Below are 14,167 nucleotides of genomic sequence, written 5' to 3'. Positions count from 1 at the left end.
TTATTCTAGAAAAGGATATGAGGGCTGACAGAAAGAGGGTTTGGAGAGTGGGCACTTAAGGAGTTTGAGATGGGAGAATGTAGGGTGAAAGCACTGTAAGCAACAGGGCTGCTGGGGGGGTATTCAACAGGAAATCTAAAGGGGGCACACTTTACCTACACAGACTTGGGGCTTACGACAGAGAAAGTAACGACAGGAGAGACATCTGATGATTCACTGTCACTAAACCTAGGCGTAGGAATGGCCTTCTGCACATCTTGACCAGGAGATGGCCATTTGTATGCCTCTCGTGGATACATCTATTTTTGCTGAGACAAATCCACTCTGGTTCTCTAGCCTAGTTATATATAAAAGTATGCGGCCCTTCTTTTAATCATCAGCTAAGCCAGGGTTCAAGTTCACCATTGAAAGTCCAACCGTGGATGCTTAGAAATCCAAGCTTGGTTTTGAGAAATAAGAGTTTGAGGGGGGAAAGTTGGTCCGTTCTTCTCAAGAACTTTATATTTGTGTTGATTCTAACCAGAATGGGAAAGTGGTGGCTGTAAGGAGGTGAAATTTTCCCTTCTCTGTGTTCACTGAAAGAGGGGTAGGTGCTTCTTTCTATAAGAACCTGGGACATCAATAGAGCCTTTGAAACTCACTATAAGATTAGCACACAAATTTCATTTCCCAGACAGCAGCTAATCAGTCACTGTTCCTTACTATCAAAAACAGACTCCTGGCAATGCTTAATATCTATCAAAATCTGCAAAGGGAGAGGGATAAAGAAACAGGCAAACACCTGAGAGTGTAGCCCAGTGACAGAGTGTTTCCCAGCATGCACACCGGGGGAGGGGAGTGTAGCTCTGTGACAGAGTGCTTCCCAGAACGGGTAAGGCCTTAAATTCAACCCCTAGCACCTCACATGCAAATCATTATGAAACTGAGAGAGGAATTTGCTGACCATGTGTTTTATAGGAAACTAGTGAATAATTAGCTTCTGTGTCATTGAGAGGGAAATCTGGTTCTGTTCTGGAAGTCATTTGACCCTCAAGCTGAAAAGAAATCATCTTGGGATCTCTTTAGCAGAGGACAGGAGAGGGCAAATTTGGTAATATATTGCTCTACACTGTGGCATTCACAATTAACCATGGAAAAGAGATGTGAATTACCCAGTTATTTGTGGATGAACAAATGCATGTGTGTGTGTGTGTGTGTCTCTGTGTGTGTGTATTTGTATATATGTGTATGATCTAATACAAAGTTCTTCTCTGTAACTCTACTCAGACATTATTAATCTCAGGCGGGAATTATGTGCTCTCTATAAAGTGTTAGTCACCTACTGGTGGTTATTATATCACTGTGAACCATACAAATCAGCATAAGTGACCTTTCAAAATTGGTCAGGCAGCCAACGTGTGCTCAAACTGATTATTTAAGAAGCTAATCTGGCTATCTGAGAATTCATCCATGACCATGTTTGTGTGGGCTTGTGCATGTATCTGTGTATATACATGTGTGCATGTGTATGTATGCATCTGTGTATGTGTATGTGTATACTATGTATGCATATGTGTCTATGTGTATATTGTGTGTATGTGTATACATGCATGTATGGGTATATGTGTGTGTCATGTGTATGTATGCATATGTGTATGTGTGTATATATATATGTATGTGTGTAAGTATATGTGTGAGAGTATGTATATGCATGTGTAAGCATATATGTGCACCTGAGTATATACATGTATGAGTTTATGTGTGTCTGTATCTGTGTATGTGTATATATAAGTGTGTATGTTTGTGTGAGTATGTGTATGAATCTATGTGGGTGTGTATATATGAGTAGATGTGCATGTATGTATGTGTATATGTATGTGTGCATTTGGAGGCGTGTGTGTATAAGTGTGTGTATATATGTAAATGTGTAATTCTATACGTATATGTAGATATACTAAAATGTGTGTATAAATAGGAAGTTGTGATCGCCCAGGTATATAGTCATAAGATGACAATTGCTTTATACAAACAGAATGTTTTCTTTAATATGTTCATTTTATACAGAAAAATAAATAAGACAAAGGTTGTTCATCTCCATACACTGATGGTAAGACACTACTGCTGAAAACAACACCTACACAACTCAATGACACAAAGCTGGTGCCTACTTAAAGCCTTCACTTCCAGAGACGCTGGGTACTAGAACGTATTCTGCACATTACTAAAGAAGAAAGCTAAACATCAACCCAGCTACAAACCTTTCAGTCTACATTGGTGGCCAAGACACAAGATGTGCTGGTGCAATCGTGGCACAAAACTTGTGGGAGTGGCCAATCAATGCCTGCTGTGAGTTAAGGCCATGAGATGGAACCCATGCCTGATGCTACCAAGAATGTGGCCAAGAAACTGAGGCTGGGTAGGTCAGGGATCTAGGTGAAAACCAACTACTACTGCTCTGTTAAAGATATGTAGCAAGAAAATGGCTCCTAATGACATCCTGCTATACTCATACATCAGTGCCTTGCTCAGCCATCATCAGAGAACCTTACTCCTGCCGCAAATGGCAACAAATACAGAGACCCACTGCCAGACGACATGAGGAAAATGAGAAACCTTGGGATACTCAGCCCTAAAAAGGATGCCCCCTTCAAATCCCTCTCCTCAGAGCTCAGGAACTGTGAAGAAGAGGAGGCAGAAAGAAAGTAAGAGCCAAAGGGTATGGAGAGCACCAGGAATCAAGGAAACAGGGCTAAAATACACAAGAACTTACAGAGACTATGGCAACATGCACAGGGGCTGCACCACATCAGTCCTAGAGCTGAGAGGACAGGTGGACACATACCCCCACTCCTAACCAAGAAGCTATCTCCAATTGATAACCACTTAAACTGAAACATTCCTTTTCTCTACGGGAATCTCACTGGGGAAACAGCCCACTCCAAAAGGGTAGGCTCCATGCCCAGCAGTAACGGCTGCCACAAAATGCACTCAGCAACATCATTGTGAGTTCTTTATCTCTTAATGCTAACTCAGGGAGTTTGGGGCTTTTTTGTTTGTTTGTTTGTTTGTCTGTCGGTCTGTCTGTTTTCTTCTACTGTTCTTATTATGGCTTCCAGTTTTGTGTTTTTGTAGGATTCCCATGAGTCCAAATGTGTGTGTCTCTGTATCTTTTCCTTTGGCTATTTTTCTGAATTGGTTCTTTTGACACACATAAAACACAATGAAATGCTCTGTCTACCCTATGTTATTTGGCAATTCAAAACAGTGGTTTATATTACCTGAAATTGACAAGTTCTCAGTTCAGTATTACTATCTGAACTGGATAGATATTTATGTTGCTCACATAAATATCTGATTTTTACCTGACTTTGTAAGACCACCAATAGTGAATAGCTGTGGCATATAGGAATTTGTTTCAAACTCACTGGTTGGAAATACAAGTAATATTTCATTTTTTAAATATTCATCAGAAAAAAAATTTATTTGGCCAATCTCTTGTTTGGTTTTATATATGCTGGTCCAAATTCTTTTTTTTTTTAATTAATTTATTCATATTACATCTTGATTGTTAGCCCTTCCCCTGTTTCCTCCCATTCTTCCCTCCCTCCCGCTTCCCCCTTCTCCCCTCCCCTATGTCTTTGATTGAGGGAGACCTCGTTCCCCCTATATATGCTCTTAGGATATCAAGTCTCTTCTTGGTAACTTGCTATCCCTCCTCTGAGTGCCGCCAGGCCTCCCCATCCAGGGGACGTGGTCAGAAAAGGGGCACCAGTGTTCGTGTGAGAGTCAGATCTCACTCTCCACTCAACGGTGGAGAATATCCTGTTCGTCAGCTAGGTCTAGGTAGGGGTTCGAAGTTTACTGCCTATATTCTCCTTGGCTGGTGCCTTAGTTTGAGGAGGACCCCAGGACCCAGATCTGCCTGTCATAAAGTTCTTATTTCTATACAATTTGTCATGATTATAGAGAAGGAGATAGTACATGTGACAAGGTAATTATCTTGACTGTATAAAGGGAGTTTGTTGCTCAATAGCAGTGACACCACCCAGTGGATCAGAGCATGTGTCTGTGCAACACAATAGACAAAACACAGAAGAACTGTAAACTCTTTTGACTGAAAGTGGCAAATATTCCAGAATATTATATGAGAAGAAGGAACTAGATAAAACGGGAGAAGACATAGAGGCAGATAGAGAGGGGTCTTTACCTTTTATCTAAATTAAGATTTTCAATTTAACTGCTGAACAGAGTGTAAAAGAGTACTTAAACCAAATTCCTAGGCAATCGGTAGCGATTTCATACTGGATTGTGCCTACATGTCCCAGAGATTCCAGTAGGATGGCTTCCCGCAGGGATGGTAAGGTGAGTTATATAATTGTTAGTACAGCTGTGTCTGCAGCTCTTAGAGGTAACATATGCTTCCGTATGTATATTCTTAAGGAACCTAAAAGTCCATCGTTAGTGTATTACTCAAAGATAACCAGAAGTGTATCTAAAGGCACTAGTGTGAGCCACTCATAATGCAGCTTTACATGTTACACTGTCATCACTGCAGAAAGCCCAGCAGATTTTGCACAATGAAATCGCAGATTTTGCCATTGCAGAGCAATTGCCAACAATGCATACTGCTCTGGGTTCAGTCCTGAATACTACCCAAAATTCATCATCATCATCATCAGCAGCAGCAGCAGCAGGAGCAGCAGCATTAATAACAAAATAATAACAATTGTCCCCTGACCTCCACATGAACACCGTGGCATGCCTACACACATACACATTAAATACATGTAAAATTTACCTTTTCTCAGATGTTCTACTCTATCTGAAATAGCAAAGCTGCCTCCAAAAGCCAAAGTTCACCTAAGAAAATTCACAATACCAGGCATGAGAAGCGTTCTTTTGCACTGTTGGTCAGGACCTTCCAAGGGACTCTCAGCACATGCAGCCTATTGCTATTGGCTTTGGTTGCTCCCAGAAGCAGAAGATAAGTCCCTGTTGCTGAAGATAGTATGCACTTCAGAAACAGGGCCAAGATGCCTATGAGCTGGAATTGACCTGAATACCTACCCAGTGAGCACTAGCTTTCACAGTGCCCAAAGGCCCTAAGCAAACTCCCAAAGAAGGGAAGCAACCAACTGTCCTAACCAGCTATAACATTTATTAACTACAGCCATGACCAACATGGCACAATATCCTAAGAGAACAGTAGTGATGTGTAGACCTTGGCAGTAATCAACCGCTCTCTAATGAGTTAAAAACCTACTCAACAAGAAGAAAATCATACCTGGTACAGGAAATTAGTCAACTAACCAGGACCAGTGAAGTCATGGAAGAGAACCTACAACTCCTACTTAACTAAGCCAGACAAAGAGGGCTACAGAAAAGCACAATCAATCCAGATGTAGAGATGTCGCGCCTGCTCCAGTGGATACATGCTCAAAACACTACTGCACCTAAGGCTCAGCGAACACTGCTGAAGGAAAGCTTGTGAAACAGAAGATCAGGGAGGTTGCTATGAGAGTGTATCTCCTAGTAATGGCAGAAGCTACACCTACAAAGTCTCACCAACATGACTACTTAAGCGTGAGTTGTACAATGGTGACAGCAATAGGCACACCAAAGGGGAAGGGGAAATGCCTCTATAGACCCAGCCCTACACAAAGAACTACAGACAGTTAAGGAAATAGTCTTTCCCAGGGGAGAGAAAACTAAGTGGGCTTCCAATGCCAAATTGTCAGCCAGAAAACATACATACATACAAGCAACATTAAACAGATTGTGCAGGTCATATTAAGTAATATGTATGTATGTACATATATGCATATGACAATGATTACTTAAACAAGAGGCCATAAATTTTAAATTAACAAGGATATGCAGGATGGTTTGGTGGGAGAAAAGGGAAGGGATAAATATTGTAGTTATATATAACATCAAAACTAAAGCTGTCAATATTTTGGTAATATTGAAAGAAATATGGTTGGCCTACTTCTGCAACCAATATGACACAGATCTTCACTCCTCTCTTACATTACCTCTTTAGAGTCAAGAGTGTCGTGTTCAGGAATTGCCACCATGGGATGACCCAACTTCATAGAAAAGATGCCCAGCTTGTGATCAGGAGCCAAAGTGAGGAGAAACAGATGTTTAGATTTCACTTCAACAGATAACTAGATAATGACATCTAATATTTTGCCACAAACAGTAGTAGGTTGTACCATATGTAAGCATTGAGCCTTGACTACCATTTCAAATGTGCAGAAAGTATTTTGGCAGATGATGGGTACTCTGAGCATGAAACCACATCTTATTTATTTTTCTGCCACACATCAGCTCCAACAGTCCTAAGCAATATAGCAGATACTGACATTAGTTATTTATTGAATGCTCTGATAAATTTCACAGAAAAGGAGCTAAGTGAAATTGATGTTTCAAGCCCCATATGCTGATCCCTGATAATATAATTCAAAAGTAAAAACAGCAGCTCAGCTCAGACTCACAATAAGTATCTGTACATCTCAAGGACAGTATGTATTTCTTAGGACAATACAATAGTATACATTGTTGTGAACTTCAGTAATCTCAAAACACAGAAGTTACATAAATTTGTAATTCCACCAGATTAATATTGTAATACTTTAATGAAACATAGTAAAGTTTAACAGGAGGAGGTTCTTCCCCCATGTGGGAACTTTTACTTTAACTGTGCTATGCAGACCCTTTTTGAAAAATATTTTGATCGAAAAATAAAATCATTCATATTACATCTCAATTGCTATCCCATCCCATGCATCCTCCCATTCCTCCCTCCCTCCTGCTTTCACCCCATTCCCCTTCCCTATGACTGTGACTGATGGGGACCTCCTCCCCTTGAATATGATGCTAGGGTATCAAGTTTCTTCTTGGTAGTCTGCTATCCTTCCTCTGAGTGCCATCGAGCCTCCCCATCAAGGGAATGTGGCCAAATAAGGGACACCAGAATTCGTGTGGAAGTCAGTGCTATGCAGACCCTTAAATCCACTTAGTTAGAACGAAGTCCTCAATGTGCCTTAAAGGTTTTTGGACAGTCTCCCTGCGAAGCTCGGCTGGCCTAGAACTCACTATGTAGCTCATTTCATAGCAATCCTCCCTCAGCCTCCCAAGTGCTTGGATCTTATGCAGAAGTTTCCATTCACAGCTTCCTCCATCTTCTTTTGTGTCATTTCTATTACTCCAACTTTAAGGTTTGTGAAACCATTTGCCACATTCTGTCAGAGGCAAATTAGGGTGACAAAACTGACTGGACCCCTTCAACTGTCAACACAGGCCCGCTTTGAGCAAACAATGTGACAGTGAGTGCCTCCCACTTCTTCAAAGCAATTTCAGAGAGTCCAGTAACTGAAACAGCCCTGAGAAGCCTCTGGCCCCGGCTGCTGAGGGGACTCAGGAGGTCTCTCCCCTGACGCTTTATCAGGCCCCACTCAGTTCCAGCAGCTTTAGGGAACTGAGCCTGCTTTCATTTAAAATTATAACTCCACTAAATTCCAGCCCTTAAATTCTACCCCAGCTACAAATCCTCTGCTTATCATGGCATCAGCACCGCTGCTTAAATAGAATGGAGTCAGTCCAACCTCTAAATAACAATCCGGGAAGCAGCTGAAAGAATCTATTGCCCCATGGTCTCATGGTCTCGCTGACATTAAGCTTCCCTTGGGATCAGTCTATGTTCTGCTTAAACTTCCATTCAACCTGAGTAATTGGTCCTGGACAGAGAAGACTCTTAAATGCACCTAGGCAAGGTGACACAGTATTTATACGGTTCTCTATAGTTTTGTAATAGCACATTTTCATTATTCTAATTTCCTAATAAAAGGAGAATCAACCTGACAATTTTAAACTTCATAATTCCCTAAAAGAATTTTGTTTAAATCATAAAAGCAACTGAGGCATCATGTGGTACCTGTATTTATATTCCTTTCCTTCTTCCCAACACAGGCATCCGTTAACTTAGACTGAGTTCATTATCACTTCAAATTTCCAAACCTGTGTAGTGATTCCCTAATGAACAAAGAGGAACAGTAGCTAACTGATTATACATAATTATTAAGCCCTACATTGCTTCCATTTGGCCTAAGAATGATCCATCTTCTTTTTTTCCATCTTCTTCAAGGCAGCTGAGGTCTACTGCTATCTTGTAAAGATCATGAGTGTAGTCGTAATTCATCTTATACTCATGTGCTAAGTTACTTGTGTGTGATTTTTCAGTGATGGTTTTGTTTTTTTATCTTCTTTTGTTCTTTGGGAATCTCTTCAGTTTGTAGCCCAGGCTTTCCTCCAACTCTAACCCTCCGGTCTCCATCTCTCAAGTGCTGGGATTACAAGCCCACATCCCCACACCAGATTCCTCAATTAGATATCCCATGTCTACCCCCTGCTTCACAGATAAACTATCCCACTAAGACACAGAATCATTGAGTTAAGGGCCAGAAGTAGCAATAGAAAGCAACGGTTGGAATCTGGGATATGGTTTCTGAAGACAGAATGATTGAAAGAAATCGGACGAGAGATGTCCATAACAAGCCCCCCTGGGTACTGTAAGCAAGAAAGAGGCACTTGAACAGAAACCACTCTAAGCGATATGCAAAATATTCCTGGCTCTCTGGAGATATTTAAGAAACCCATTAGAGATGGGTGTGGTGGGAAGAATGGTAGAAAAGGAAGGTGGAGGATGGGAAAGAGGGAAAGAAAGAATTTTAAATGAAAATATTGTCTAGGAAAAGACAACGGGATTGAGTTTGGCGCCATGTGTCTCTCTTACTTTCCAGGAATCACAGAAGCAGCAAACAGACGCACTGACTAGAACGGGTGAGCTAGGAAATATTAGAAAGAAAAGTGGTAAAGGGTAAAATCTCTGTTGCATGCAGAGATTTTGTAAATCATGAAGAACAGAGATGTCGAGTGTTGAGGGCAATAGAACACAGTAAATAAAAAATGCCCTGCAAGATTCAGAACAGGAATAAATATTAAAATATACTAAAGTAAGATTTCCATAGCTGCTAGCTACACAGAGAAGAGATGCATATGTGGTTGTAATGTTCTGAAAAACAAACTATTTGGCCTCAAATTTTAAAAAAAAATTCAGCTGAAAAGTTACTATACCCATCTCAGCATAATTCAGCATAGGACAGTGAGTGAATGGGGTGTGTGTGTGTTTGGCGAAAAGCATCTCGGAGACGCTTCCATCTTGAATCTATATAGCAGCTGAATTAGACCTTTCTACACTAATGGCTGCAGTTTTTAAAACAGCACACTCATTTGCTTTTCACTACATTTGATCATAGCTGCCATAGCTATCATAAAACCTGTGATGTGTTGACCACCTGTGGGCTTCCTTGCACATGCTGCTGTCTCTCCAGAGGACATCTGACCTTCCATGTAAAGACAAAAAGATGAATCTTCCCAGGCCAAGTGGAGAAATGAGATACCAACGACTCAAAGGAAGACATTTCGAAAAATATAGTAAGTCTGTCCATAAGAAGTGGATTTCAATGTTGTGATGTTTATGGACTAGTTCCTGTCTGAAGCTGGAGTCATTTTTTTTTCTTGTCTGCCACAGAAGGAAGTGTTGCAAGAAGTCTTAACATCTTGGAATTATCAATGAAAGACAGTCTGCCTAGAATTTCCTTCTTTTAAGATTGCTTTTCCAAGTTCATCTACAATACCTTAGAAACCTTCATACTGTGTTATCTATAGAAACCCAAACCTTCTTCTGTCTCTACACTTAGCAACTCAAGGTAGAGTGTGACCTTTACAAAAAATACCTCTAGAAAGTAGTTGTGGAAATCTACCGCAGCAAGAGCTACAGAGCACTGTCTGCTTCCTTAGTATATGGGCTGTTATGATGAGACCATAACTCCATGGGAGTCCTAAATTATGTGCCATCCATCTTCACGCTGTCTGTGCCTGGCAGACAACTCATCCAACACAGAGAACAAACTGATACAGAAAAATAAATAAATAAAATAAAATAAATGAATCACACTGCTAGGGAGGAAAAATTATTTACAAAACTAAAAGAATTCCAATTTTGGGAATAGTTAGGAATTGTTTGCCACATCCTCGAACGTCTCACATGGGACCTCACACACGGAACATTGCAGATAGAACAACGGGAAGGTTCTATTGGGTTATTCCAATTCTTTTGCTTTAAGAAGACTTCATCTGTCCATGTTTAATTCCACAGATTCCCCATATCGCTTCTTATTTCGGGTTTCTCTCGAACTGTTCAAAGGTTTGTACCTTCCGGGTCTGGGTAGCAGCCTGCCGCTGCTGGAAGCTGCTGAAGAACCGGAAGGCAGGGGGCAAAGGTCAAGGGCCATCTGTCAGCATATCCAAACTCCTAAATCTAACTGTCACTCTCGTTCCGGAGATTGGCCTGGCCATTCGAAGCACCTGGGGCTCTAGTCCCTGAGGTCAAACATTTCATGGTGCAGAGGACACTCTGTAAATGTCTCAAACACGCACAGGAAGAGGCTCTGCATTTCTAACTGCTGATGCTGATGCAGTGAGAGTAGGAAGGCCATGGACCACACCCTCGTATGAAAAGAGGAGGTAAGTACGCTTCAGACATTGCCCAGTCACATCTCCACTTAACTGTACTCAAAATGTGCTAGTCAATTAACGTACATGTCAGTTGTGTAATAAAATTATTTTCCACGGGTCTTTTCATTTTATACTTATTAATGTACCAGGAATATTGCCAGATGTCATGAACATAGAAGTGAACAGTATCCTGACTCTGGAGATTACAGTCTAGTGTGAGAGCTAGATGTTATTTATATTCTCAATATTTGCATATTAATTTATATATTAACTATAGCATAATTACATTAATAAAAACACAGTTACACTATTGATAATTCTATAATATGTTATTAGATAAATTTCATTACATTATTACAGTATGTTATTTTAATAATTAATTATACAGTTTATTAATATGATAATCAGTATATGACATATAGTTATGATAATAATGATATAATCTATGATACATAAGTATAATAATAAAACAGCTGGGTTATGGTGGTGTTTGACATTAGTCCTAGCACTCAGAAGGCAGAGGCAGGCAGATCTCTGTGAGTTCAAGGCCAGCCTGGTCCACAGAGCAAGATCCAGTACTGCCAGGATTACACCGAGAAATCTTGTCTCAAAAATACAAAACAAAACAAAAATTTTAAATAATAAATAAAATAAAATTATGATTACTATAATAATATAATAATAATGCAGACACATAATAATATATTAGGAAATAATACTCTGAGTTCTGTGAGGGTTTGTTGCTGATAGACCTGAGCCAGTCCGGAAGGATATAAGGGAAAATTCCCAGGGAAGCAAGTTACCGTCTAGAGGTAAGGAACAGGAAATATGCATATAGATCCTACACTCACTGAGAAGAAATCATAGTTAGGATGATTGGCAGCTTAGGAGAAAATTCAGATGGAGTGGATGACATGAGCGATTGAGAAAATGTCTGGGGAATTGCTGTGCGGATATTTGCAAGCATCATCTTCACTTCATAGTCAATGAACAAGCTCTTCAAATTGCTAAATGAATGAACACTGTAAAATCGGAGCTTGTCTCAGTTCCCCAAGAGACTACAGGCGGCTGCTAGATGATAGGCCCTGCCATATCCCAGCAATTGTGCATCCAAAATATAAATATGACTCATGATTCCAGGCCTGGGGCAACACAACAACACATCAGGGCTCTGGGTTTATCTTTATGAAAGTCTGTACATCGCGTGTCTACAATTAGAGACTGGCTTCCCGTGTGCTTCAGGAAAACGCCACTGATTCCAAAGGAGAACCGGCTCTATGTCCTAAACACTTTATTTCATAGCATGGGACAAGAAAGGCAAAAAGTAAAACAAGGCGAGAGAGAGAGAGAGAGAGAGAGAGAGAGAGAGAGAGAGAGAGAGAGAGAGAGAGAAGAAAGAAAACATGAGTAGCTTAACTATTTCTTTCATTTAAAAGAATGCATTTTTTGGTGGTGCCCAAAGATTTACAGATTTGTCCTTTCACCAGTGCCCTATGTGACCTCTCCGTGCCTCGGTTTCTTCATTCTTAAAATCTGCCCCAGGCTGGGGGTAGCTCAGTGATAGAACATTAGCTTACTATGTGTGAGGCTCTGCGTTTGCTCTCCATCACTACCAAAACAATAACAACTGGTATAATCAATTAGTCAGTCAATTAAAATAAAATACTGACCCCAGAGGAATAGGATTGTGGTAGTGAGGGCGATAATTAAAGTATACCATGTGCATGTATGGAATTGCCGTGGTGAGAGCTACCACTTTGTAAAAGTAATATGTACAAATTAAAGACAGCTGGGCCCTAAGCAGATGTTCCTACGTCTCTTCTTCATTTGGCCAACATACTGTTTCCATGATTCTTCAGAAAATACTATTGGTTGAGAAATGGCACAATCTCCAAGTGAAAGGGTCTTTCCTTTTGAAGTTTCCTGTTCTGGGCCACAGCTGAGCTAGAAGTTCTAGCCGTCAGACCGAGAAAGGAATCTCCCTGAGGGCATGAGCTGAGGTCCTCAGTTCTTAGGTTCCCCGAGGTCTCCTTGTTCGGGCTTTTTTTATAAACACTGTCAACTTTTGTAGAGCTCTGTTCTGTGCTCGCTGCATGGCTGCATGGCATCAGCTTAGTTGATGACATGGGCACACATCCCTTGGTATATACATGTTCACTGTTTTATGTGCTCATGAAAGCTCACTGGGGAGTGCTAATAATCAGTTTTCATCACATTCCAATCTCAGTTCTTGAAATACAGTAAGAAAATAAGGAATTTTTCTGCTCTGGTTTCTGTGACATATCTGAAAATTTCTGTACATACACTTGTTTTACTTTTTGCCTTTCTTGTCCTGTGCTATGAAATAACCCAGGACTGTGCTCTAAGGGGCAGCTTATAGCATAATGGAATGCTCTGTCCATGCTATGTTCAGGCTGTTTAAAAATAAATTCCATTTCCTTTTGTTTACTCACATTTCACCTGGAGTTGTTTCCTTCTCAAGCAGAAAACCATTTCCTCGGGGGCTTAACTGCACTATTCACTTTATCTTAGTTCAGAGCTCCCATGCGATAATAAAAATGGAGCAAAAAAATCTCTATGCCAACACCATCCTAGGGTCAAAAATAGATTGCAGAAATTGAGATTGCAATTGACAAGCAAGTGTATTTGCCATTCTTCTTGTCTGTCCCTTCGGAGCACAATTAGTAGCTTAGAATTGCACATAAAATATTTTCATTTATTTTTATATCCCAATGCTCTATTATAAATATAAACCAAATATCTATTTTTTTCACAAATGAAATATTGGTAAATTGTTTTCCCTCTATTCTTTATTTTCTGCATCATAGAAGCATTGCTGTTTTATTTGTAGAGACATAATAGAAAGTAAATGGATCTATATTAAAAGTCCCGGTTACAGAAATAGTTTTTACTCCCAGCTATTCTTTCTTCCTAGATCCTTATCTAGGAAGTTCCCTAAAAACCATGGGACACCAATCCCAGAGCCCAGTGCTTTGTCAACACCTGTAAAGTAAGGTGTCACAAGTACTTATAAGTCTATTTAATGAAGAATAATAATTATGAAATGATATACTCTGGCCATCTCCCATCTCTCTTCATCGACCCATATCAGTCTTTACCTGACTGGCTGCTAAGGCATCCTAACCAACAACAGTGCTGAGGAGCAGCAGTGTAGGGGAGCTAAGGTAGCGTGGGTGCCACTAACTGGAGAGTTGCCTTAAATAAGGTGCCAATAACACTGTGTTGGCATTATGTCCCCACTCTCCTATCCTTAACCCATATGCATTTCTTCAAGTTATATTTAAAAATACAAAAACTATGTTGTTTTATATACCTTACAGCTGTCAGGGCACCAGGTTTCCCTTGACCTATCAGCCTTTCCCTTAATTGTACTTTGCCATCAGACACTTCGATTTGGCCTTTGAACATGTCTGGTCCTGATGAATTTGAAAGTGTCTGAGATCTCCCATTTGAAAAATGTGTGTTAGCCAGGCATGGTGGCATACCCCTGCAATCCCAGAACTGGGAGAAGCAAAGGCAGGCAGATCTCTGTGCGTTCAAGGCCAGCCTGGTCTACAAAGTGAGCCCAGGACAGCCAAGGGTACAC

The 14,167-nt window shown here is 40.4% G+C and overlaps 1 protein-coding gene across 23 annotated transcripts in view; it reads right to left on the bottom strand.

Annotated features, from left to right (window-relative positions):
* MLIP (muscular LMNA interacting protein) overlaps positions 1-14,167 on the bottom strand; it is a 265,468-nt gene that overhangs the window by 3,968 nt on the left and 247,333 nt on the right. For 21 of the 23 annotated variants that reach the window (XM_084752855.1, XM_084752868.1, XM_084752848.1 and 18 more), the window contains one exon: positions 6,015-6,089. The exons of the other annotated variants lie outside the window; for them this stretch is intronic. In XM_084752855.1, coding sequence (XP_084608981.1) covers positions 6,015-6,089 — 75 coding nt within the window. The remainder of the gene's footprint in view (positions 1-6,014; positions 6,090-14,167) is intronic. 23 annotated transcript variants of the gene reach the window in all.

The sequence above is a fragment of the Acomys minous genome (assembly GCF_964271855.1).
Source record: "Acomys minous genome assembly, chromosome: 13".
Classification (NCBI taxonomy): Eukaryota; Metazoa; Chordata; class Mammalia; order Rodentia; family Muridae; genus Acomys; species Acomys minous.
This window is presented reverse-complemented; position numbering and strand designations above follow the sequence as displayed.